Raw genomic sequence first — 25,768 nt, 5'->3', positions numbered from 1 at the left:
AAAAAAAGAAAAGGAAAAGGAAACAGTATAATTACAAACATCACAACCACCTCCTTTAAGCTGCCACCCCTGACCACCCCCTAAAATATGTATTCTCAAAGTTTTCTTTTCCATTGTTAAGGCATATACCAAGACAGAAGAGAAAGCAATTAGGAAAATTATAGGAGACAGCAGAGTCTGACGTCAACTGAAGGGGAAAGTAACTATTATGAAAAAAAGGGATTGAGTAAAATGTGATTTGAGGGGGAAAACACAAAACCCAGAGTTTTCATTAACTGGCAAGGCAAGAGAGGCCTTTCAAGGCCATAACAGGGTCTATACCGTTGCGAGCAGTAAAAAATTCATGGCCCCAGTTTCATAACAATGCCATATAAGAGGGGTGTAGCTCCCCCAGTACTAAAGGGAGCTCATACTGCTGCAGCCATAAAGATGGCATTTAATAGGTAAAACTCAAAGAGTGAGCAATTTATACAGACAAATGTCAGGAAATTCCTATCTGGGATTCCCTGAGTGACCCTACACCCAGCTCCTGGGGCAACCCTAGGCGGCATCTGTTTTATCTATATGACAGGTCAGTCACTGAAGCAGTGGTGAGCTGCCGAGGGAATGACTATGTTGAAGTAAAGCCACACACCACCACCTTAACAAGAACACAGAGATCCTGGTTTGCTCACAACACAGTCCCTCTCCCCAACACCCCTCTTCTCTGCTCACACTCAAATCCACATTTCCACATGCTTCTGAGGGTTTTTTTTTTTTTTTTTTTAATATCACAGTGGAAAAGTCTTAAAAGTTGGAGAAGAAATCCAACCTGGTCCTCCTTGCAGAAGCCAAGTCTACTTCCTCCTGGTAGTCATCTGGAACTAATCACCACAGCTGCATCTTAAAGTATACTGGGATGGGGGGTGCGTGGCAACAGCCACGTAGGGAACCAAGACACGGAGAGGCTGGTGGGGCGGGGAGGGAGAACTTGGGATGGGTGTTATAAGGACCCAGCAGGAACCAGTGGCCCCTGACTTTCATGCACTGCACCTGAAGCCCCACCCTCTTACTTCATAACAGAGGTCCAATTCCTACCCAGGTTCAAGACTGGGCAAGGGAGTTACCTGAATTTCTTTATTCAAAATCATAGTTATTTTTTTTATTATTTAACTTCATTAATTACATTGTATTATGTGACACAGTTACATAGATACTTGGGTTCTCCCACCCCTCCCCAAACCCTCCCACCATGGTGGAGTCCTCCACCTTGTTGCATAACCACAGCTCAAGTTCAGTTGAGATTCCCCCATTGCAAGCATACACCAAACATAGAGTCCAGCATCTTATTGTCCAGTCAAGTTCAACGTCTTCTTAGGTATACCCTCTCTGGTCTGAAGACAGAGCTAGCAGAGTATTATCCCAGTCAATTGAAAGCTCCATCATACCATCAGCAAAAATTTACATCATTATGGAATTAATTGACATAGTAATGAGTAACCAACATGTTGAAAGTAAATACGAGTTCCCAGCCACCTTCTGTGACCACCTCACCTATACTTCAATTTAGTTTATACACAACATATAACATTCAAAACATAACATGTTATACATAACATCATATCATCTTAAATTAAGGCAAACATGTGGTATTTAACCTTTTGGGATTGGCTCATTTCCCTTAGCATTATGGTTTCCAGTTTGGCCCATTTGGCCACAAAGAACTGCATTTTGTTTTTTTTAATAGCTGAGTAGTATTCCATGGAGTAGATGAACCATAGCTTTCTTATCCAATCCTCTGTTGATGGGCATTTTGGTTGCTTCCATGTTTTTGCAATTACTGATTGTGCTGCTATGAGCATAGGAGTGCATGTTGGTTTCTCATAAAACAAGTGTTCTGGATATATTCCTAGGAGTGCTATTGCTGGATCATACGGTATGTTGAATTTGAGTTGTTTGAATATTCTCCATACTGATTTCCATAGAGGCTGTACCAGCCTGCAGCCCCACCAGCAGTGGAGTAGGGATCCCTTTTCCCCGCAACCTCGCCAACAAGTGTTGTTGGTGCTTTTATTCATGTGGGCCAGTCTTACTGGCGTTAGGTGGTACCTCATTGATGTTTTAATTTGGATTTCCCTTATTGCCAGGGAACTTGAGCATTTTTTCATATGTTTATTTGCCATTTGGGTTTGTTCCTTTTTGAAGTGTTTGCCCATTTCCCGTGCCCATTTCTTGAGTGGCTTGTTTGTTTTGACATTTTGGTTGTTTTGTAGCTCTTTGTATATTCTGGAGATCAGCCCTCTATCACCTATGTCGTGTGCAAAGATCTTCTCCCATTCTGTGGGTTGCCTTTTTACTTTGTTGATTGTTTCTCTAGCTGTACAGAAGCTTCTTAGAACCATCCTGAAGAACAGGAAGTTAGCAGGGGGAATCACAGTTCCGGACCTCTGGACATACTATAGGGCAGTGGTTATCAAAACAGCGTGGTACTGGCACAAAGATAGAGAGGAAGATCAATGGAGCAGAATAGAAACACCAGAAGGAAACCCACACAGATACAGCCAAATAATCTTTGACAAAAAGACAAACGACAATCCAGGCAAATGGGAAGGTCTGTTCAATAAATGCTGTTGGGACAACTGGTTAATAGCCTGCAGAAACAAAAAAATAGATCCACATCTCTCACCATACACTAAGATCAGATCTAAATGGATAACAGATCTAAACCTACATCCAGAAACCTTCAAACTTTTGGAAGAAAATGTTGGAAACACACTGGAACACTTAGGGGTAGGCCCTCACTTCCTAAAAAAGACTCCAAATGCAGTAGAAATCGAGACCAAAATAAACAATTGGGACCTCATCAAACTAAAAATCATAGTTATTTTTTAAAGATGTATTTCATGTTTTTGAAAGGCAGAGTACAGAGAGAAAAGGGAAAAGATAAGAGAGATCTTCCACTCTCTGGCTTACTGCGCAAACAGCTGCAACGGCTGGGGCTGGGCCAGGGTGCAGCCTGGAGCCAGGACCTTCTTCCAGTTCTCCCACATTGGTGTAGGGACCAAAATACTCAGGTCATATTCCATTGCTTTATCAGGCACACCTGCAGGGAGCTGGATCAGAAGAGGCACAGCCAGGACTTGAATTGGCACCCATAGTGGATACTGGCATCACCAGCAGAGGCTTTGCCTGATACATCACAGTGCTGGCTTCAAAATCAAAGTTTTAAATACACACCCAAAGCACTGGTCTCTGTAGAGCAGGGACTCCCATCAACACCTGGAGACTTTGTTTATCACGGCCAGGGAGCTGCCATACAGCATACAATGTCTGGAACAGACTCACACAGCTAAGAATTATCTGGCTTAAAATGCTAACCGTCTCCAATCTCAGAAAGTTCTAATCTACAGCACAGAATGAATTTAACTTCAGTCCTTATACACACACACACACATAATTATAGAATTCAAAACTAGTTTTATTATCACAGAAATGATGTAGCAAGGCACCATCACCTCTCCACTACATAAAGATGTCATAGAGCCAATAAAATCTATTTTACATCTTGACTACTAGGAAAATTTTCAAAGCACAGTATTATCTCCTGTACTTAAAGACTGAAAACATAATTGGCCCATTAGAAAGTGTCATCAAACAGGTATAACATCACAGCACCCAAAGGTCCCTCAAGAAGGGCACAGTCAACTTGGGAAGCACGGAGAATCATCGCAGGGACACACACACACACACACAAAATCATTGCAGGGACACACACACACACAGAATCATCGCAGGGACACACACACAATCATCGCAGGCACACATACACACACACAGAATCATCGCAGGGACAAACACACACACACACACAGAATCATTGCAGGGACACACACACACACAGAATCATTGCAGGGACACACACACACACACAGAATCATTGCAGGGACAAACACACACACACACACAATCATCGCAGGCACACATACACACACACAGAATCATTGCAGGGACACGCACACACACACAGAATCATCGCAGGCACACACAGACACCAGACTTTTTCAAAATGAAAAACTGCCATTTCAAAAATACCATCAAAAAAATCAAAAGACAAACCATAGATGAAAATATTTGTAAATTATCAAGGTACCTTTTCCTTTTAAAAATTTATTTATTTTTATTGCAAAGTCAGATATACTGAGGAGGAGAGACAGAGGAAGAACTTCCATCCGCTGATTCATTCCCCAAGTGGAATCTGAACCCAAGAGCCAGGAGCCTCTTCTTTGTCTTCCAAAAGGGTACAGGGTCTCAAGGCTTTGGGCCGTCCTCAACTGCTTTTCCAGGCGACAAGCAGGGAACTGGATGGGAAGCAGGGCGACTGGGATTAGAACCAGTGCCCACATGGGATCCTGGTGTGTTCAAGGTGAGGACTTTAGCTGCTAGAACCACCAGCCAGGGCCTATCAAGATACTTTTAAAAACACATAAAGAATTCTTATATCTCACCAATGCAAAGATTAAAAAATACAAAAAAGGATTTTACAAAGGGGCAGGGAAATGGGCATTTAGCTTAGTAGCTGAAATGCTGGTTTCCTCCACTGGAGTGCCCGAGTTGGAGTCCCGGCTCTGCCTCCTGACTCCAGAGCCTGGGAGGCAACTGTGGCAATTGTGGTTCTTGCCATCCACGCAGTCCAGGGCAAAAAACATGTTCATAAAGATACATAACTGGTCTACATACACATGAAAAATCTCAACATTAGGATTTATTAGAAAAATATAAATTAAAATCATGATGAGATACTTCACAACCATTAGATTGGCTAAAATTGAAACTACTGACAATAACAAGTGTTAACAAAGATGTGAAGACACTGGAACTGTTATCCATTGCTGAGGGAATGTGCTGCTGCTCTGAAAAAGGTTTGCAGCTTCTTAAAATATGAAGCATAAACTTCCCATACGACCCAACACTCTAGGCATCTACCTGAGAGAAGTGAAAATCTGTTCACATGACAAGCTATTCAACAGTGTTCAGAACAGTGTTACTCACAGTAGCCAAAATGTCTATCAGCTGATGAATAAATCAAACATGGTATACCCAGGCAAAAGAATATGACATGGATGAACCTCAAAAAGATTATGCTACATAAAAGATGCCAGACATAAAAGTCCACAACATTGTATGATTCCATTTTGTAAAATATCCAGAAAATCTGAAGGGCAAGAGAGCAAACGCACCACTGCCTGAGGTAGCAGTGAGAAGGAAGCAAGCACAAGGCTTCCTTCTGAAATGAAAGGTATGTTCTACAATCAGACAGTGATGGCAGCTCTACAACTCCTTGCACCTGTTGAAAAGTAACGCATTAAAAGAGCCTCTCTTAAGCAAGTAATGACAGATAACAAAGTAACGTTATCCCAAAAAGCGATGCTAAAAAGTCACAGAAGTTGGGAGATAAGACCCTCACGTTCCTGCTGAGGTAGCTGACCAAGGCACATTTCGGGCACTCAGAGCAATGGGTGGTACATCTAAGTGACTGGGGCAATGGAGTTTTTCAGCTCTAAGATAGCTAAGGGGAGGCTAGAACGCATTGTTCAAGTCACAGACTTTCTCCCCACCCCCTAAAAAAACCCTGCACAACCCAGGCAGAATTCAGACAGTCCAGCCCCTCTGGCCATGCTGTGGTGCTGTTTACTGCCACATGAGCACACACATCCCTGCCCTGAACAACCTTAATGCTGGCCCAGGTATGGCAATGCTTTCCCCAGCTCTGTGTAGAACCAGCCTGCATCTGTAAGGAATATCTGAGCCCACAGTGGTTCGGACCGAAAAGGCCTGTAATCAGAAAGGTCACTTTAAGAGTTCCCCAGCTATCCCAGTCCATTCCAACCTATGTCAATCTCGCTTCCAGCATAAGTAATTAGAGATGTGTTTGTAGTGTGTGTAGGCACTGACTCCAACATAAACACAATGTCATGTCCAGATCATTATTCTTACCAGACAAGTTTAAAACAATCTTCATACTTTAACCTTATACAAATATCGTCCTATATCAGATTTCATTATTTATTGAGTGTCATTACTTGAATTACACAGGGCAAAAGGCAGCAAAAGTTGTTTGAACCCAATGACCACTGCATACTTTCTAGATGCTTTTACCTTTTGCCAGACAAAAACAAGCAGACAGCCCAGAACAAAGGTCTGAGTCTACACATGCTCAGAACCTTCCAGAATGAAACAATACTCTCTGTATCCACAACAGCTCAGTGCCACAGGGGCTGAGGCCTAACACTGTTCCACTGGCATTTCTCCTCTTCCTCCTCTCTACCACAGCCCCACTCCCTGGAATGTTGTGTCCCAGAAAGGCAGTACCTTACATTTAGTTCTCTCATCAGTATCTATAGGATTAGTTTAAAACTTCACACAAAGTTAAATTCTTTATGCCACAGGAAACAAACTAACACCAATGAAGTCATTTCCATCTGTTATTTAACTTACCATACACTTCCTCTACAAAGGCTCCAACTGCCCTGAAAGAATAAGCATGACTGTATTTTGAGAGTTATAAAGTTTTTAATGTTAATGGTAAAATGTAAAATCTACAGCAATTGGGACCAGCATGGTATCCTAGTGGCTAAAGTCCTCACCTTGCACACGCTGGGATCCTATATGGGCACCAGTTCGTACCCCAGCGGCCTTGCTTCCCATCCAGTTTCCTGTATGTGGCCTGGAAAAGCAGTCAAGGATGGCCCAAGGTTTTGGTACCCTGCATCTACATGAGAGACCCAAAAGAAACTCCTGGCTCCTGGCTTTGGATCGGCCCGGCTTGGCTCGGCTTAGCTCGGCTCAGCTCGGCTGGGCTCCGACTGGTGTGGCTACTTGGGGAGTGAACCAGCAGATGGAAGATCTTCCACTCTCTCTCCTCTCTGTTTATCCGACTTTCCAATAAATTAATAAATAAATCCTTTTAAAAATCTGCAGCAATTTTTCCCATTTCCATCTCTACTTTGAACACACATCTAGTTCTAGGTATCAAATTGATAATATTCCACAAGTACAGAAGCACAACTGAATCTTGGCTCCCCCAACTAACTGAGCAACTTTGGGAAACCATAGAGTTGAATTTTAATTTCACACAGACAGAAACACATTACACGTACACATACACAGAGGAACATAATGTGGACATACTCTTAAGTCCTTTTGGATTTGCACAGGCTACTATGACCTTGTATTGAAGTTTTCCCCCTCCTCAACGTCCCTCTAAAAAAACACAAAAATCTTATGCCCATTTGAAATGTTAACTGAAAATTTAAAAATAGAGTAAGCATCACAGCAAAAATCACTCTGTGATGACAACTTTAGACCCCTGTGGAAGATCTTGCTGGCCTGATCTTTCTTCCATCCTTTGAATAAAGCCTTGGAAATATACAATCCAGTCAAAGGCAGAGTTTTCCTACCACAGACAAAATAGCAACTTAGGCTTAAGCAAAAATTATGACTTCTTCCTAGGGTAAACCAAAATGCTCCATTCAGAATATCTCAACAAGTTGCAGGAAAATACACATTAGAAGACTCAAGCTCTTATTGCTGTCTTGTTGCTAGACACTGGGGCAAGCTGCACAAAAGCTATTTCCTTTCAGATAACATACCCCTCCCCAGGAGAGGCCTTTTCTAAGGGCAGGACACCGACAGCCTGCAGCAGCAATGTTCCATGGGCCTGTTTACCATCCTGTGACTGAGCTGCTGGTTCTGCAGTTCCAGAAGCCGGGGGACCAGAGGACTGAGTGCGCCTGTGGGCACATGCACCTGAATTCCAAACACAAAAAGCTACATCTTCTATTGTGTAAGCCAAGCAAGATCACGGAAACTTTACAATAAAGCTTGATTTACTCAGTTTTCAACAATGAACTTGAGAATGCCAGACTTGGACAGGTACTCTCCAGCGGTCATCTCCCCAACACAGACACTAACTTGGACAGTCAATCACAAGCTAAGCCACTTTCACAAGAACAAAGGAAGCCAGGTGGGAGACCACAGTGCCCAGTCCAATGCAGCAGAAGATGCGCTGGAAACTGCAGGATGGATTGAGTTGCCTGCGTCACCTCTGGCCCTTCTCCAAGCAACAAGGCCACCTACAAAAACACTTCACCTCCCAGCTGGGGGAGACACAGAGAATTAAGGCTAGACTCCAGACTTGAAATCCAGTACCAGGCTTGATACAGTGAAACCTGGTGCCAGATGGGTCCCTGCCCCCAGGCCATACCTGCAGCTGAGCCTTTGAATCCTCTAGCCAGGCAGCCAAGGGACAGATCACTTCTGCCACTGGTCCCTCAGCCTCCAGCAGATAGCAACACAAGACCCAGCCACTGTGGGAAGAGGGGGAATGTGAACTCAGGATGTTCATGGAAGTTTGAGATCACTCCTCTGTGTTGAGTCCAGTACCAGATAAAGCCCGAAGGCCTCTATCCCAGGCCAGGGCTCACAGACTGTGTGTCCAGGTCTGCCAGAAGGAACCTCAGTGGGATGAACTCATTGTATACTGGACTAACACTAGGTCTGTGCAGCCTTGGCAAACACCCGTAAGACGGCATGGACTTCACGGACTGTGAGATCCAGCTGTGACCCAGCTGAGCATCAAGGGATTGCCTCCACAACTCCTCTTCCTTGTACCTCACAGATAGGAAAGAATAAACACTGAGCCATGGGCCCGGCAGTGTGACCTGGTGGCTAAGGTCCTTGCCTTGAACACGCCGGGATCCCATATGGGCACCGGTTCTAATCCCACCAGCTCCACTTCCCATCCAGCTCCCTGCTTGTGGCCTGGGAAAGCACTTGAGGACGGCCCAATGCTTTAGGATCCTGCACCCATGTGAGAGACCTGGAGGAGCTTCCTGGATCCTGGCTTCAAATCGGCACAGCACCGGCCGTTGTGCTCACTTGGGGAGTGAATCACTGGACAGAAGATCTTCCTCTCTATCTCTCCTCCTCTCTGTATATCTGACTTCGTAACAAAAATAAAATAAATCTTAAAAAAGAAAAAAAAAGAACTGAGCCATCGTGGAGTAGGTCAGGAAACTGAGCTCAGCACCACACCTTGCGGCTCAGTGTTAGCCCAACCACAATAGAGAACCAACACCAGGCAGAGTCCCCAATTTGTCATCCCCATCTCTAAACCTGCCCTGATGTCAGGTGGAGATCTGCACCCTCACAGGAGGGAGCTGGGTTTTGACCTGTATCACCCCAGCCTCACAGGAGTGTGGTGTGCATCCCCAGTACAGCACAGAGACCAGTGGCTGTGATACAGGTGCAACACGGCTATGTGTCAGCCTCCACCAGTCTTCCCTAATACTGAGGCACAACCCCAGCCTCTTGGAACTCATCTGAGGCTGGCAAAATCCAACACTAGGAGGCGAACAAAATGCCGGGCATGGATTTCAAGCAATAATTACAAGGGTGCTCAAGGAGATAAAACAGAGTAGATTAAAATTAGGGATGCAACACAGGGTACTCATGAATGAAAAAATCAGCTAAAAAGAGAAAAAAGGAACCAAACAGAAACCTTGGAAATAAATAACTCAGTGAGTCAAATAAAAAAAATATATAGTTGAAAGCTACAAGAATAACACAAATCAATCAGAAAAAGGACTATCTGAATTTGAAGACAGGTCTTTGAAAACACTCCAACTAGACCTAGAAAGAGGAAGAAGTTGGGGAGGAAAGTTGGGGGAAGTGGGGAAGGGTAGAAAAGGACAGTGGACAAGAGGGAGGGAGGGTGGGAGAGAGAAAACAGAACAACTTGGGCAGAAAGCCTCTGAGACCCTTGACGACATCATTATACAAACAGGCACTCACTGTGGGGCTCCCTGAGTAAGAAGAGAAGAATAAAGACATAGAGTACCCATTCAATGAAGTAATAATTCAAAGCTGCCTCACTCTACATAGAGACAGCAACATCCAATTACACAATGCCCACAGGACCCCAAATAGTCACAACCAGACAAGATAGCCACAGTGACACTTCATGGTCAACATCTCAACTGTGCAACACAAAAAGAGAATTTTAAACCTTACAAAAATGCCAAGCGACATTCACAGGAGTCCCTAACATGTTCCTAGATTCTTCAGCAAAAAACCTTATAGGCCAGGAGCCCCTAATTCGCCATTCCCATCAGATAGTCTCTAGACTTGCCCTGATGTCAGGTGGAGATCTGCACCCTCACAGGAGGGAGCTGCGTTTTGACCTACAGCACCCCAGCCTCCCCAAGTGTGGTGTGCATCCCCAGTACAGCAGTAACTAATACAGCAACATACGATTTTACATCTAGAAGGAAGTTCGAGATGATCTGAAGTGGTCCTCCCCTTCTAATGCTAATCCTATATGGTAGCAACAACTAAGAATATGATATACTCCAAATTCTGACAGAAAAAAACCACCAAGTTCAAAAAGGCAAAAAAAAAAAAAAAAAAAAAAAAAAAGAATGCTGGCAAAGATGGAAACCCTTACACGCTGCTGGTAGGAATGCAAAAAAAGTAATCATTATACAGAACACTATGGCAGTACCTTAAATATCTAAGCACAGATCTACTACATAACCCGGCTATCCCCACTTCCGAGAATTTATCTGAAGAAAATGAGATTATCACATCAGAGAGATTAGCTGCACTCCAAGCTCACTGTAGCACTATTCACAATATGTACACCACAAAATCTTCCGTAAGAATGAAATTCTGACAACTGCAGCAAAATGGATGGAAGTGGGTGGAGGTCAAAATGTCAAGTAAAATACACCCAATACAGAAATACAAATACCATATGCTCTTTTTCACACACGGAAGTTAAAAAGTTTAACTAAACTTGTAATAGTGAGCATCAGATGTTGAAAAAGGTGGGGAACTTGGGGTGATTCCCAGGTCCAACGAAACTGTATCACGTAATACAATGTAATCAATGAATAAAAAAAATAAAATATAAAAAAAAGAAAAAGGTGGGGAGGAGGGGCTGAAGGGAGGTGAGATAACAGCAAAGGGTCGGGTAGCTGCTGCACAGCACTATAGGACGGTGACTGCAGCTCACAATGTTTTAGACCCTGTACGAAGAAGTGGAAGACAAGAGCCTATCAGCCCTCAACACAGAGAGAGACGGAAATGCCAACTGCTGGATTTCATCAGTTTATAACATCCAGATACATGCTGAAATACTGATTATATTCCATAAAAATGTATATTACAGCAAAGCTCTGCTGATTTAAAAAAAATGGAATGTCAGGTTCAAGTGAAGCATTCTCTAACATAAATGCAGGTAGCTAATACAGTAACATATGATTTTACATCTAGAAGGAAGTTTGAGATGATCTGAAGTGGTTCTCCCCTTCTAATGCTAATCCTGTATGGTAGCAACAACTAAGAAGAGGGGACTTCAAGGAGTTCATGGACAATGGAATTAAAATAATTTTATTTTGGTGCAACAAAGTTTCTGAAATGCCTGTATGGTTTCCTTATAGTATTCATTTATGGAACTTTTTGAAGAACCCCTGATAGATAACGTCTCTTGAACTTACTCAACTGGGAAATGAAAATCCATAAATTATTGAGACTATCAGGCATGCATTCTTTCAAACGTATGTCATATTATTTATACATACATATATATGTGTATATATATAAATGTTAAATATTGGTCTTGTTAATATAGATCATTTGCACAAAGTTTTTTTTTTTTTCTTGCCATACAGAACTAAGACTTTAACCATCCCAGATAGCAAGGTGAATGTACTTAAAATGTTCTTCTAGGGGTTAATTTTCCCTATCATTCCTTACACTAATACCAACATGTTACATTTCAACACTTCAGAAACATTACAGATGCCTCCTATTCCCATGCATACAAATCCCAAGAGCAAATGCATGCTCCAGGACTTGCATACCTTTCAAATAACACAAACTGAGGCCAGCACTCTAGTGCAACAACTTAAGCAGCTGCCTGCAAGACCCACAAGATCACCAGTTCAAGTCTGGGCTGTTCTACTTTGGACTCAGCTCCCCGCTAATGCAGCTGGGAAGGCAGCAGAAGATGGACCAAGTTCCTAGGACCCTGTGCTCTCACGAAGACCCAGATGGAGTCCCAGGTGCCTGGCCTGGCTCCAGGCACAGTCCTTGCTGTTGCAGCCATCTGGGGAGTGAACCAGCAGATGTGAGATCAGTATCTACCAAGCTCTCTCTCCCTCTGTCTCCAATCTCTGTGACTTTGCTTTTCAAAAAAAAAAAAAAAAAAAAAAGCCTGTCATACATGCAGGTCCACAGGTTTCCAACTGTAAAAGGTGAACCCCAGACCAAGGTCCTGGAGGCCAGGATCTCATCAGTGCTGTACAAAGATCAGAGGATGCAGTTTTGGGGAGAGGAATGCTGGAAGGCTATATTCTAACACCTGACCCATGGGGGGAACTCCCCCAAAAGTGAATCTTTCAATAAAATAGGCAGATAGTTATACTTGTAAGTAACATTGTTTCAATTTGCCATCAGCAACCTTTACCAGGACAACTACAAGGCAGGTCTCTAAGTGACAAAAACAAAGTTGGTTCACAAGGCATCTGTGTACTTTATGGCTGGCAGAGCCTCCGACACAGGACAACACTAACTGGCCAGGAGACACTGCCACTAAAATCCATCAGGAATCAAAGCAAGGAGAAACTCAGCAACCACACAGGGTCTCCCTCCTGAAACAGAAACTCACATGTTTCCCAAAAAGCACCAAACATTTTAAAGATACTCTTCATGGTAGTTTCCATCTCTTACCCCATGGTAAATTAAATCCGTGATTAAGTCCATCTGTGATCATGGCAAAGCAGACTGCTAAATCATTCACGCTAACACTACCACTGCTACTCATAATCTTGGAAGAAACGACAAGCCCTCCTTTTCTGTTCACTTTTCCTCAAATACCATCTGCTCACTCTTTCATTTTTCACTTTATAATGCTAATGGAGTCACAAAAGGAAACATTATCTAATTTTGACCTAAGAGACATTTAGTTCAGAAACCAAATGGATTATTGTACAAGCAGTCTCTTTATAAACCCTCTTCTCCCCTGAAATGTGGGTACATTTCATAGAGAAGAACTTCTAGGATGTGACCACTACGGGTACACAGCTACCTCAACGCAGCATCTGCCCATTCCGACCCCTCAGCAAGCTTAGAGAGCAGCGCAGTCACCTGAACACTTAATACTCCCGAAATGTCTTTGGAAGGATTTTCGTGTGTCATTAGTGCATATTCTCCTTTTGGAAAAGCACCCCAGGAAATCTAAAGAACGCTTGTGTAGTCACCAGATGGACAGGTGACGGTAATATAAAACAAAACAAAACAAAACAACCCTGGGATAACAACTATTTATCAAATGCGATGATAGTTATTTCTTTTTTAGAAATCATGCACTGGAGAAAATGGCTGGAAAAAGCACATGGAAATGTTCGTGGCACTAGTGCTTGTAGTAACGGGCCCAAGGGTGGCTGCCCTCTTCGAATGTGCTGAATCCTCAGGGCAACTCGTTTTCCAAACTAAAAAAATAAGGGAAGGTAGGAATGGAGAAAAAGAGGGAAGAAAGCAGGGAACAGCAAAAGAACACTGCTTGAAGGTAAGGAAATGGTGTCCATAAGCACAGTCAGAACTATTTAAAAAGTTTAGTAACTAAAGTTTCACCCTGGCCAGGAACTTTCTAAGAGATCCTAAACAGTAACTAAAGCACAGACTGGTCTGCTAGAGGGACATTTCGCCTAATTCTGGTATCTGACAGGTTAAAAAAAAAAAGTTCATGGTGCTTTATAGTTTCAAAAAAAAAAAAAAAATCCTAAAACCGGTGTATATGGCCTATTTTAAGACCAGGAAACTAAGCGTTAGAATTACTACTAAGATGAATCATTTATCAAACGCTGACTACGTGCAGGTTTCCGGATTGGAGTAACACCCTGTGAAAACTATTATCATTTTCCAAACAAAACTGAGGGACCTGCGCTCACACAGCAGCGGGGAGTCACCGCTGATGACCAGTCTGCAGTTACGTATCAGCCAACTCCCCCGGGTGGTGCAGTCGGGCTACCACCCGGCCCCACGCGGTCTCCCTGGTTGTTTTAGCTGGACACTCACTGCGTGGGGCCCAGAGGCCAAAGCCCTAGGTCCGGCACAAGAGCACCGCGCACGGTCCCGGAGGAAGGCAAAGGACCAGACGAGGCAAGGAGTTTCGCTGCTCCACCTGCTCAGTGAGGAACAAGTGCTCACAACATCCCCAAGGCCAACACCGGACACTTGCACAACTCGCAGCGCGCCTTCAGGCTGCCTCGGGGGACCCGCAAAGAGCGCTAAGATGAAGCCCCTCCGGAAGGAGCGCGGAGTGGGCCGGACAGGTAGAAAAGGCCCGGGACCAACACCTGGCAACACCGAGCACCTGACCCAGTCCACGGCCCGCGCGAGGGGCACAGGGCCCAGCGGCAGGCAGTGCTCCCAGGACGGTCGCCCGCCGAGGCTCGGGAATCGTGGAAGCCGGCCCCGGCGCCCCGCTACTCACGCTGGACTAGCCGGTCTCCGCTGAAGGTGGAAGAGCAGCTGGTCACCAGCGCACAGGGGATGCCGGCAGCCATAGCTGCCCTGGAATGCCGGGTCACCGAGCCGCTTCCGCCTTGGGTTGTACCACTGCGGCCGGCGTGGAGGGGGGAAGCACATTCGGAGGACCGAGTTCTCGTAACCCAGCTAGTGGTCACCCCCCTGTTTCCGCTGCCGGAGTAGATCAGGCTGGCGCGCGGTGTTGCCACGGGGACCAGAGCTTTGCCTCAGGTTTGCGCGGCTGGAGGCTTCGTCTTCGCGGGCAGGTCTTCCTCCCCATCCTCGCCATGGCACAGGAGAATGAAAACTACGATCCCATCGGAACCATCTTAATCCAGGTGGGGGAGACGGGCCTCGTTCGGCCCTTCCCAACTTCCACACTGTCGAGCGAGGCTTAGCAGCTTCTCCTCATTTGAGGAGCAGTCCCTACACGAGAGGAGTTCCTCAAAATGTCCAGCCCAGTTCCCTTCGCTGACCTAACACACTCAGGACGGCTTACTCTGGAGATTACGCTTCAGAAAGAAACACGTCCTGAGAAAACTCCAAGACCCTGGAACCTTCAGGGAGACACACACACACACACCCCACACTCACTCACCACCACCACCACCATCCCCCATTGTAAAATGTTGTTCCGGTGACTTGGGGCCTAAAGGACAGACAAATCTGACACATTGGGAGCCCAGCAGGAATTTGGGGAGAAAATGGAAATGTGCAAGCTTCTTTTCATAAACACCCCAATTTGGGGGAGCCAAATGTCCCTGCTTGGGAACATGCACAGAAAATAGACTCAATATAGCAAAGACTACTTGCACATCAGGTTGACGTTTTGATATAAATACAGGACATTTAAAAATTCAGGGACGTATCTTTAATTAGAAGAGGGGTGTGTGAACAAAGTACTGGCAACAGCAAGATAACTCAGTTTGTAGCAGGTACAGATTTTTCTGACGAGGTTGAGACTTTTTTTTTTCACTCAAGTGTGGTGGAATTCAAATGCTTCTTACATGTATCATGACTTTTATATTTTGTTCCGTTTGACTAAGGTGTGAAGTAATGTGCCTAAGGCCACTCTATCCAGATTCCCAGATTCTCAGTGGATGTGAAGTTTATCTTTCAAATGGGTCTATATATTTTTTTGGTCAAAATTTGTCTCCCATTCAGGAGTCTTCCTTTATTTCACTGTTTCCAGACATGACCAATTTCATAGACTTCCCTGATATGAATCATACCTGCATATTACCTTTTAAAACTGTTTCACCATCACTCTGCAATATAGCCAAACTGAACTGAAGTCTAGAAGGGATGCTATTGCTCCCTCCCTCCAGACCAGCTGGCTGCAAACTTGAGGCATCAGGACCACCCTTAGAATCAGCGCTGAGTGAGAAGGACCCACAGAACTTAGGACCAGCTCAGGAGCAGGGGTGCAAAGGGCACTAAACACAGAGCTGCCAGTCTTCATCTCCCTGTAGGGTCTCAGGCAGCATCACCTCCTCCTGGCCATGTTGTGGGACAGTATGCTCCAGAAGCTTCCCTGAGGCTTTGGCAGCCAGAGGTTGTATGGAGCTCAACATCACACTGCCCTCAGGGGCCTTCTTTAGTTTGCAACCCTCATTTTGAAGGTTGAGGGGGCAGGCAGACCAATGTCTTTGGTCTCCTCTTCCTTCATGCATAGAAACTGCTACAGTGTGGCTCATAACCCCCTTGGTAAACCTCAGAGATGCTCATGTCAGACAGGACATTGCAGGGATCTAGCAAGACACAGAGCTCTCTTTGGGTAGCATTAATTGTTGCATAAACCTTATCTTTTTATAGTCCCCCAACACTTGCTACACCAATGGGACCTACTACCTCAAGAAATACACAGCTCTTCCTCCACAGTATACTTCGTGCAACTGCAGGTGCAGTCTTGTTTCTCTTTAGTTTCCTCTATTTCAGGAGACCTGGAATGGCTCTAAAAAGAAAGAGACCAGAAATAGGGGAACTCAGATGCCCAACTTCATTTTTTCCTCAATTAGCATAATTCTGTTTCCGAGGACTGCTCCTCTTGTGGTTTGGAATGGGGCAGGATCCTGTATTAAAAGCCCACTTTGGAGTGGATCCAGAGGGAACTGTTTAATTAACCCAGGACACAGCACAACAGTAATAATGTCCATCTGTTAACATTGAATTGTGAACTTGGACAGAAAAGCTGAGAAATAACGCCCCTGTTGACCTGCACCCCTCCTTGTCTAACAAGATTATACAGAGTGGAGGGCTGCCTGGAGGAGGGGCATCCATCTATGTGGTAATTGTTTACTGAGGCTGATAACCTGCAGATTATAAAATTCATTCTCCATGTGTAGACTATGAGGACTTTTCAGAAGTCCATGGAAAATGCACATCACCCAAAAACTATGCATAGATTTCAAAAAATGTTGTAAATCTGTAAATGTAAACAAATTATAAATCCATTTTCCATGAATGTTTTAAAGTACTCGCGTATGTATAGTGAGGAAATTGGAAGACCTTCCTGCTTTCCCAATGAATCTTTCATATTTGTGAGCGTCTAGCACCATCGCAGACACTCCAACATGGACTCCACCTCTGCTGGAGGCTGTGATCCATTGCCTTTGAATAGGCTACCAGTAACCACTATGTCTAGCAGAGATCTGACCGTGGCCTTGACACTGTCCAGTGGGTAACACTGAACTGGTCATGTTACGACTCTGGGCATCCATGTCATCTCTTTTTGGATGCAGAGTGAGGGTGAGATTCGCATCTGACTGTAGTTTAAGCCAGTGTTTCCCAAAGTTGCGTGAGTTCTCTGTACTGTGCAAGTGGATCTCCTTTAACTGTTAGGCTAGACAATCCAATTGTTTTCTCACGAGTGAGTGTGTACACGAGTGAGTGTAATTGACTGTAAAACCGAGGTACTTTAAATTTCCATTTGCTTCTAAATCTGTTTCCCAGTAAGATAAATTAAGCAACTCGTTTGACTGGTGGTTTTCAAAGTGTGGTCCCAGGATCAGCATTATTGTCGCCACCTGAAAACCTGTGAGAAATGCAAATTCACAGACCCACCAGGCTCCCCCCTCCCAGACCTATTAAATCAGAAACCCTGGGGTTGCAGCCCTCCAGTCTATTTCTACAAACCCTTTAGATAATTCTGATGCTCACTCAAGTTTGAGAGCGGCTCCTTTAGGTTGCATTGCAAAATATAAACTGTAATGGGATTTCACAGAAACAAATCACAATAATCAGGGCTAACAAAGTGATCTAAGTACAGTGTAAAGTTTTGGCTCATTTCATCTGTACAGTTATCAGACGAGTACTATTATCACCATACTATGGAAGGAAAATGGACCAAAGGTGGATATAGTAGGTAGACCCTTCAGCGTAAGAAAAGATTAAACATGCTTCTCAAACCTCTCCAACTCATCATTCCTGCTAAAAAGCCTCCTTTCATTCCATGCCCCCTGGTTTTTTTTTCTTATTCTCTGAGATGTTTATATCTTACCTTTTCCACTGAATTTCTTTACCCTCCTTCACCTTTCTGTATTTCTGTGTTAAGCATATGTTGTCTCATTGTTAAGCATGGGGCTGTGGAGCCAGCCACCTGGGATTTGAGTAGTTCTGCTGGTTAACCAGCTGTGTGACCCCGCACCAGTGGTTTAGCTTGAGATTCCCGCAGTATGAGATGAAGGTGATATGAGGTCGTTTGTAAGCATCTTGTGAGGATTCAAATGTAGGATAACACAAAGTGTGGCAGTAAAGGTCAGCCTTATTAGATAGGTGTTGCTCCGATACCCCATTATGTTATTTTAGTTTTGTGGACATTTATTTTTAAGATTTTGGCTGCTTTTGTTGGAGCTTTTAATTGATCGGGATGATACTCTGCTGGCTCTGTCTTCAAGCCAGAGAGGGTCTACCAAAGAAGCCATTGAAATTGACTGGACAATAAGATGCTGGACTCTAGGTTTGGTATATGCTTGCAATGAGTGAATCTCAACTGAACTTGAACTGTGGTTATGCAACAAGGTGGAGGAGGAGGACTCCACCATGGGGGGAGGGTTTGGGGAGGGAAGGGGAGAATCCCAGTATCCATGAAACTGTGTCACATAACACAATGTAATTAATGAATAAATTTTTAAAAATCTGAAAAAAAAGATTTTGGCTGCTTTTTATTCTAAATGCTTAGAAGAGGAAAACTTGATGTTAAGCTGCTTTTTTTTTACATAACGGGACAAATTTCATGTATTTCATATATGAAGTTTTAAGGACATGAATTCTGGGTCTGGCACAGTGAGTCAACAGGCTAATCCTCCAACTTCTAGCACCCTAGATGTCGTATGGGCACCAGTTTGTGTCCCGGTTGCTCCACTTGCCATCAAGCTCATTGCTAATAGTCTGGGAAAGCAGTAGAGGACAGCACAAAGCCTTGGGCATCTGTGCTTACGTGAGAGACCCAGAAGAATCTCCTGGCTCCCAACTCCAGATTAGATCAGCTCTGGCTGTTGTGGCCATTTGGGAAATGATCTAGTGGGTGGAAAGCCTCTTTCTCTGTTTCTCCTTCTCTCTCAAATAAATTAGTATTTTTTTAAAAGCAATAATCAAATCTCAAAATGTCATTTTCACTTATATGCATTATGGTTTTTTTTTTTTACTATGTATTAGTTACCGCAAATCAGAGAGTAATAGCTCTGTGTCAACAGCAACTGTAGAGATACTGGAACTAGATGGACAGTTTGATATTTTCACCCTCTTTCTTAATCTCTCTGATTTGCTGAGAGCATACACTAGAAAGTGAATGGGGGAGGGAAAGCAGGTGTTTGCCCTACTAGTTCAGACTCCAGTTTAGGATGCCTGTGTATCACATTCCAGGGCCCAGGTTTTAGTCCTAGCCCCAGCAATGGCTCTTGATTCCAACTACCTGCTACTGCAGATCTGAGGAGGTAGCTGTGATGGCTCAAATCACTGGGTTTTTACCACCCATGTGGGAGTCCAGGAGTTCTCGGTTCCTGGTTTTGACTCGGGCCAAGCCCCCACCATTGCTGGTAGTTGAGGAGTGAGCCAGTGATAGGATCTGTCTTTCTCTCTGTCTCTCAAATAAATTATTTATTTAAAACTAATGAAGTTATAGATAACTTGAAGGGATGGTAATGACTCGACCAAACTCCATCTCTAGTAACGATGAGTAGAACGGAATTCTCAGGTTGCTTCTGACCACATAGAATCTGGCTCTTCAGGGGCAGGGCTTTTTTGCAGTAAATGCAGGCTTCGATTTTTGTCCTCAAACAGTCAAAGTAATGACCTTCCTCTAAGTAGAAAATGTGTGATAATAATGAGTTTGGTAGTCACAGAAATGTGAAAACCCTATGTGGTAGGTGGGAGCCACATGAAGAAGCCACAGAAGTTCAGAACATATTCTCCCTAGCCAAGTCTAAGGTACCATATAGTCCTCATCTCTACTGCAATTACACAGGCAGGTGGGTGGTTATTAAGAGGGGAGGAGAAATTATCTGGCAAGGAAAGTAAAAGGCTCCTGAGAAAGATTGAGGGAGCAATTCAATTGAGCGAACATTTCCTGAGTGTCAGTTATGTGCGGGGAGTTCTACTCGGTTTTACAGTTCAGAAGAGGCACATTACCATTTGCCCCACGCCTGCCCAGGGCACTGGAGCTACTTGTATTTGTTTGATTCTTGCCGCATTGTTATTATTCCCATTTTAGAGATGACAACACTAAGCCTCTGAGTGCCCAAGTAACTTTCCCAAGCTCCATTTAGCAAAAGAGAGCAGGATTTGAACCATGTGGATCTGTCAACAAAGTCTGTATTGATTCATTTTCATGCCATTACCTCTTTTTCAACCAGTAATTCTAGGAAGTTGATTAATGCTTTTTTTCTTGATGAAGAAAATATGACTGGCATACACGGGAATCCTGTGACTCATAAATGTGGGAGCTAGGATTTATGAACTACATTTTTAAAAATGTGTTTATTCAAAAGGCAAAGGGACAGAGACACAGTGAAATATCCCATCTGCTGGCTCATTTCCTAAATGCTCATAAAAGTCAGGCTGGGCCAGGCTGAAGCTGGAAGCCTGGAACTCAGTTGGGGGGCTCTCACATGGGTAGTTGGGATCTAAGTACTTGAGCTATCACTCCTTGCTACAAGAATCCGTATTAGCCAGAAGCTGAAATCAGGAATCAGGCTGGGACTTAACCCAAGCACTCCAATAGGGGATACAGGTGCCCCAAGTTGCCACCTTAACTGCTATTCCAGACACCTTGCCCTCTCATTGCCTTGTATTAAGTTCTTCCTACATCTTGCTCCGTTTTATCTCACAAGTCCATGAAGTAATATTGTTGTCCACACAAAGAAGAGAAAAATGTTGAACCTTTGGCACCCTAATGAAAAATCTAGTTTTCTTTTTTAATGTTCAACCCTTGACAGATATAATTACAAAAGCACACACAAAAATCCAAATATTAGAGAGGAAAATGTCAATGCAGTCAAAAGAGGAATCACAAAAGAAAGATAGAAAGGCTTGGATAGGTCTTTGCCCTTGAACTGCTAGCTTGTACTTTGCAAGTGTTTTCAAATAGTAGCTGGTGAATCAGTTTGCAGCAATAATCCGGACAAAGCACTCCTAAGGAGTACATCTTCATCCTTAATGCCTACAAGCAAGCAGGAGGTGTGTTCAGATTTCAATCTGTGAGCCCCGGAGGCTTTACAAGACAATTTTCACAGAGTACAAATGACCAGCTGTGTCTGCCAGACTGTGATGCCCATCAGTGAAAAGATGCAAATTCTCATCTTTTGAATATAGGACTTGGCTCCCTGGGAACATTTGAGAGTAATCAATAACACAGAGTGGATCACTCTGTGGGTCCAGTTATCCTGACTGAGAAAAGGTAAACCATTTCAAAATGCCTTTAGCAACCCAGGCCACAGATTGTTAGTGGTGTGACTGTTGCTGAAACAGGTGTTAGGTTCATAAATTTGCATAACAAAATGTTTTTCTTGTGGCAGCAGCCCATACAATAATTGGTGCCATCTGTATTTATCTGAAGTTTGGTTTCTAATATGGATGCAGAGAATTGTCTGCTTTCCGATTTCATGGTACCCATTTTATTCTGAGGGTGCCTGACATTGGGGAGAGATACTCATTTCCAAGGAAAATACAGATTGAAGGGAAAATGTTAAAGTAATAACATATGGTGCCTGTTCTTCACTGATCATTCTCGTTTCTCACTATATAAAGCAAAGTCAAGGCCACAGCAGTTGCCAAGCTGCTACTTTGGAGCCGAGAATGGGGAAGATCCATCCTGCATGGAAAACCAGCAGGCCAGCCAACTCCAGGCACAGCTTCCACCGGAACCTCTCTGGGCTAGAAGCTTCCTGTTTGCTTACCCCTTCACCGACTCGTAGAAATTGAAGTCTGCCACCAACTTCTTATCATCTGTGGTTCTGCAATACTGCCTAATAGAAGCCATCCAAATTGCAACTTTGTGTCTATTTCTAAGAACTCCAAATGATCATTTGATGAAACAGTCCAAATAAAGAATGTCTTAAAACTATGAAGACCATAGAATCAACTTTATGGTCCTAGCAAGTAAAACACCTTGCAAAAGTGTAAGATAAAAAACAGTTGCTATACATAGAGTAAGTGTATATTCTCTCAGTATTTTACACTTTTTCTTTTCTTCCTACAGGTCCATGATGATCTTCATCAATTAAAAGAGAAATTAGCGAAATTCTCACTTGAACAGAAAGGAGAGACTCTAAATATTCAGCATCTTGATACAGCAATTCAGAGGACTGAAGTAGGCTTAAAAGTAAGTGGAGCTGTAGTTATTGAATAAGAAAACCAGAAGGAAGCAAGCCTCTAAGTCAGGATTTTGGTGCTCGCAGAGTTGGGTTTAAGGCACCCATCAACTTTCTTATTCTGTCAGGTTTTCGAGTTGCAATTATTAAGTGAGTGTTTAGTTTGCATCATGTTCTGCAACAAATTTAAGGGCATTATGTGGAAAATTATGCGGTGGCAGCTAAGTAAGATGTGTTTTGATAAAAAAAAAAACTTACAGCTTAATAAACAGTTATATCAGTCTAACAATTTTCCTGACCCCCCCCAAAAAAGAATTCATACCAATATAATGCAGATTTACTGGGATTCTGAAAAAATAGTTTATTTTCCCTTGATAGTTTCATTTTGAGTTATTCCTTTTTGTAATATTATAGTCGAACAACTGAAGCTCAAGTAATATGTCAAATCTGAGGGTGAATCATTGCAGCCATATCAAAGGTCGTAGGGAAGAACCCACATGTCAGAGTACATAATGACCATTCAGGAAGCCTGGTGGTGGTAGCTTATGGGGTGCATCTTCCACATAGTCAGCCTTCACCTTCTAGGTCTGCTAGGTCTTGGACTCTCATACTTCCACTATACAATGTAATCAGCTTCATCATTCAGCTCCCAAGGCTGTTAGAAACGTGATGATGTATTCTATAGCCCCATCAACTTAATGCAGCATCATCCTGTATTACTGGACTATGAGAGTGGTACACCCAGCTGAAGTCTTTGGGTCGGCCATTTTACATAAAGGCCAAGTGCTTTCAAACTTGGATGCATGTTTGAAGTCTCTGTAGAAGATGTTACTCCACATCTGCATTGCCCAGTGGATTTCCCTGGATGTGGAACTGACTATGCAGAGTCTAATTTGTAAGAAGTGCTGCAGGTCACTCAGGTTTGTATCTTAAATGCCTGCTATGCTTCCCTCGGATAAAGTAATTTGGCCTTGAGAAGCCTGACAGTACCTGAGACATGCAATAACACGTAGCATGTTGCGTTGGTTTTGGATTTTTGTTTTTGTTTAATTATACGATTCAGAGTATTAACCAAATGAGATGAAGTGAATTAGCTGAGCATCTTTAGTCTAATGGCCTAAACTTTGACTTTTCTGTAACAGATTCACATTGATAAGTATTTAAACATTGTAAACCATCATGTGTTAACAACTACTATCAATAAGAACTTATATTCTCTTCGGACTTCCAAATGGTAAGTAAAATAATCACTTTACTTTAGAGTACAAAGTAAATAACATTAAAAAAGACTTTCTTCTTCAGATGAAATGAGTATAAAGGCAACATTTTCTCGGTTTTCTTCATATCTATTCTAGAAGTTTCCATTGTAAATGTTTTACACTGTGCCCTATAAATGTATAATTATTAAATGTCAATCAAATTTTTTTTTAATTTTAAGGAGATGAAAATGTTAACCTAAATCGTGACACATTCAATACAGATATTGGCTTGTTACATTGTACCCCATAAATGTCTACAACTAAAATATTAACAAGAGGGCCCAGTGTGGTAGCCTAGCGGCTAAAGTCCTCGCCTTGAACTTGCAAGGATTCCATATGGGCACTGGTTTTAATCACGGTGGCCCCACTTCCCATGCAGCTTCCTGCTTGTGGCCTGGGAAAGCAGTCAAAGATGGTCCAAGGCCTTGGGACCCTGCATCTCCTGGCTTCAGATTGGCATAGTTCCTGCCATTGCGGTCACTTGGGGAGTGAATCAATGGACAGAAGTTCTTCCTCTCTGTCTCTCCTCTTCTCTGTATATAACTTTCTAATATATAAAAACTTTCTGTATATGGTTTTCTAATATATAAAAAAATTAACAAAAATAAAAAGAAGGTAAATGACAAAATTTGACGTTTTTATGGAGTTTACTAAAGTGTACTATGGAGTTCTAGTACTTCACATCATGACAATGGTTTCAAGGTCCTTGATTTTAGTATTACTCTTCATTATTGTTTTTGCGTGAAAAAAATCTCTAAAATTCAGCTCCGCAGGAGGATGTTTAAATGCAAACCGGTTTTTCCACTATTTAGATTACATAGCACTTTATTAATACTATTTAGAATGTCCTACGTATGCTTTATTATAAAGCTGATTTTGGTATCTGGGGTAAACAATACAAAATGATTTTTTAAAACCTGCTTGAAATATTCATTCTATAATAGATCTCCCACAATGATTTATTATAATTAGAATTGAGTTAAAGAGAAGTGACCTTGTCTCATTTATACTATGGACCTTTTGACAATGGGTAAATATAGATTAAGCCTTTGTACTAAGCTAACGCTCCTATGCCTCCTATTTGCACTTTATACACATTCCTGATATAAGTGAATAGTATCTGGCAGTGACATCATGTTCAGAAATAGCACGCAGGGAATCATGGGTGGGTCCCAGCTTCCATAGTGCGGAGCAGAGCTTTGGGTGTGTTGTTTGCTTCATTTCCTTCCCCCTGTATGAAGTTTATCCCATGGGCATCCATAGTCCTTTGATAGAGGTGCCCCATCCCTCCTCATGGACAGCTGCTCGGGCTACTCTGTATTCGCCGCAGTTCTAGTTCCACTGCCTAAAAAGTACTTGTATTAGTTTTCTATTGCTACGAAACCAATTACCCAAATCTTAATGGTTAACAACAACAAGCACTTGTTATCTCTTTTTTTGTGTGTGTGTGGGTCAAGAATCTGGGCACAGCTTAGCTAAATGCTTCTGGCTTTGGCTGTCTCAAGGATGTAAACCAAGGGTTGGCAAGTACTTATACAAGTTATTTGTCATACATCATTGACTCCTTTATGCTGATAGTTACTTTGTCATTGCTCATGAGTGCAGTGACCAAGTCTGTATTGTCTCAATGGTCTCTTTTATCATAGGATCTTGAGCAGGGTTAAGAGCTCAATCAATGTTTGCTCTTATTCGTAACAGTTTGTATTATCTGTATTCCTTCATGTGATTCTTAAAGTAACTAGTCATAACCTTGATAGGGCTCATTTTTCAATTAAGTAAAATTCAGTCACAGAGATACAAGGACTTGACCAAGAGCCCAGACTTGAATGAAACCCTCTCCAGAACCCAGATTTCCTCAACTCTCAATGTTCTTTTCACTATTCTCTTAAAACAGATATAGATATTTATTTGAAAGAATGATACAGAGCAAAAGAGAGAAAGAGAGAGAAAGAAAGAAGGAATGAAACTTCCATTCAGTGATTTAGTTCCCCAAAATGCTTGCAACAGCCAAGACCGGACCATACTGAAGCCAGGAGATAGGGACTCCATCTGGGTTTCCTGTGTGAGTGGCAGGGACCCAAGTGCTTGGACTATCTTTGGCTGCCTCCCCAGGTACATTTGCAGGAAGCT

At 43.0% G+C, this 25,768-nt stretch overlaps 2 protein-coding genes across 10 annotated transcripts in view; one reads left to right on the top strand and one right to left on the bottom strand.

Annotated features, from left to right (window-relative positions):
- Positions 1-14,642, bottom strand: part of AAGAB (alpha and gamma adaptin binding protein) — a 50,957-nt gene extending 36,315 nt beyond the window's left edge. For all 3 annotated transcript variants that reach the window (XM_004578331.4, XM_058665640.1, XM_012928804.3), the window contains exon 1: positions 14,537-14,642. In XM_004578331.4, coding sequence (XP_004578388.2) covers positions 14,537-14,609 — 73 coding nt within the window. In that variant the 5' untranslated portion in view covers positions 14,610-14,642. The remainder of the gene's footprint in view (positions 1-14,536) is intronic.
- A 128-nt stretch (positions 14,643-14,770) lies between these two features.
- Positions 14,771-25,768, top strand: part of IQCH (IQ motif containing H) — a 187,602-nt gene continuing 176,604 nt past the window's right edge. For all 7 annotated transcript variants that reach the window (XM_058665635.1, XM_058665632.1, XM_058665630.1 and 4 more), the window contains exons 1-3: positions 14,771-14,909; positions 22,268-22,390; positions 23,522-23,613. In XM_058665635.1, the coding sequence (XP_058521618.1) occupies positions 14,859-14,909; positions 22,268-22,390; positions 23,522-23,613 (266 nt within the window). In that variant the 5' untranslated portion in view covers positions 14,771-14,858. The remainder of the gene's footprint in view (positions 14,910-22,267; positions 22,391-23,521; positions 23,614-25,768) is intronic.

This window comes from Ochotona princeps, chromosome 6 (assembly GCF_030435755.1).
Source record: "Ochotona princeps isolate mOchPri1 chromosome 6, mOchPri1.hap1, whole genome shotgun sequence".
Lineage (NCBI taxonomy): Eukaryota > Metazoa > Chordata > Mammalia > Lagomorpha > Ochotonidae > Ochotona > Ochotona princeps.
This window is presented reverse-complemented; position numbering and strand designations above follow the sequence as displayed.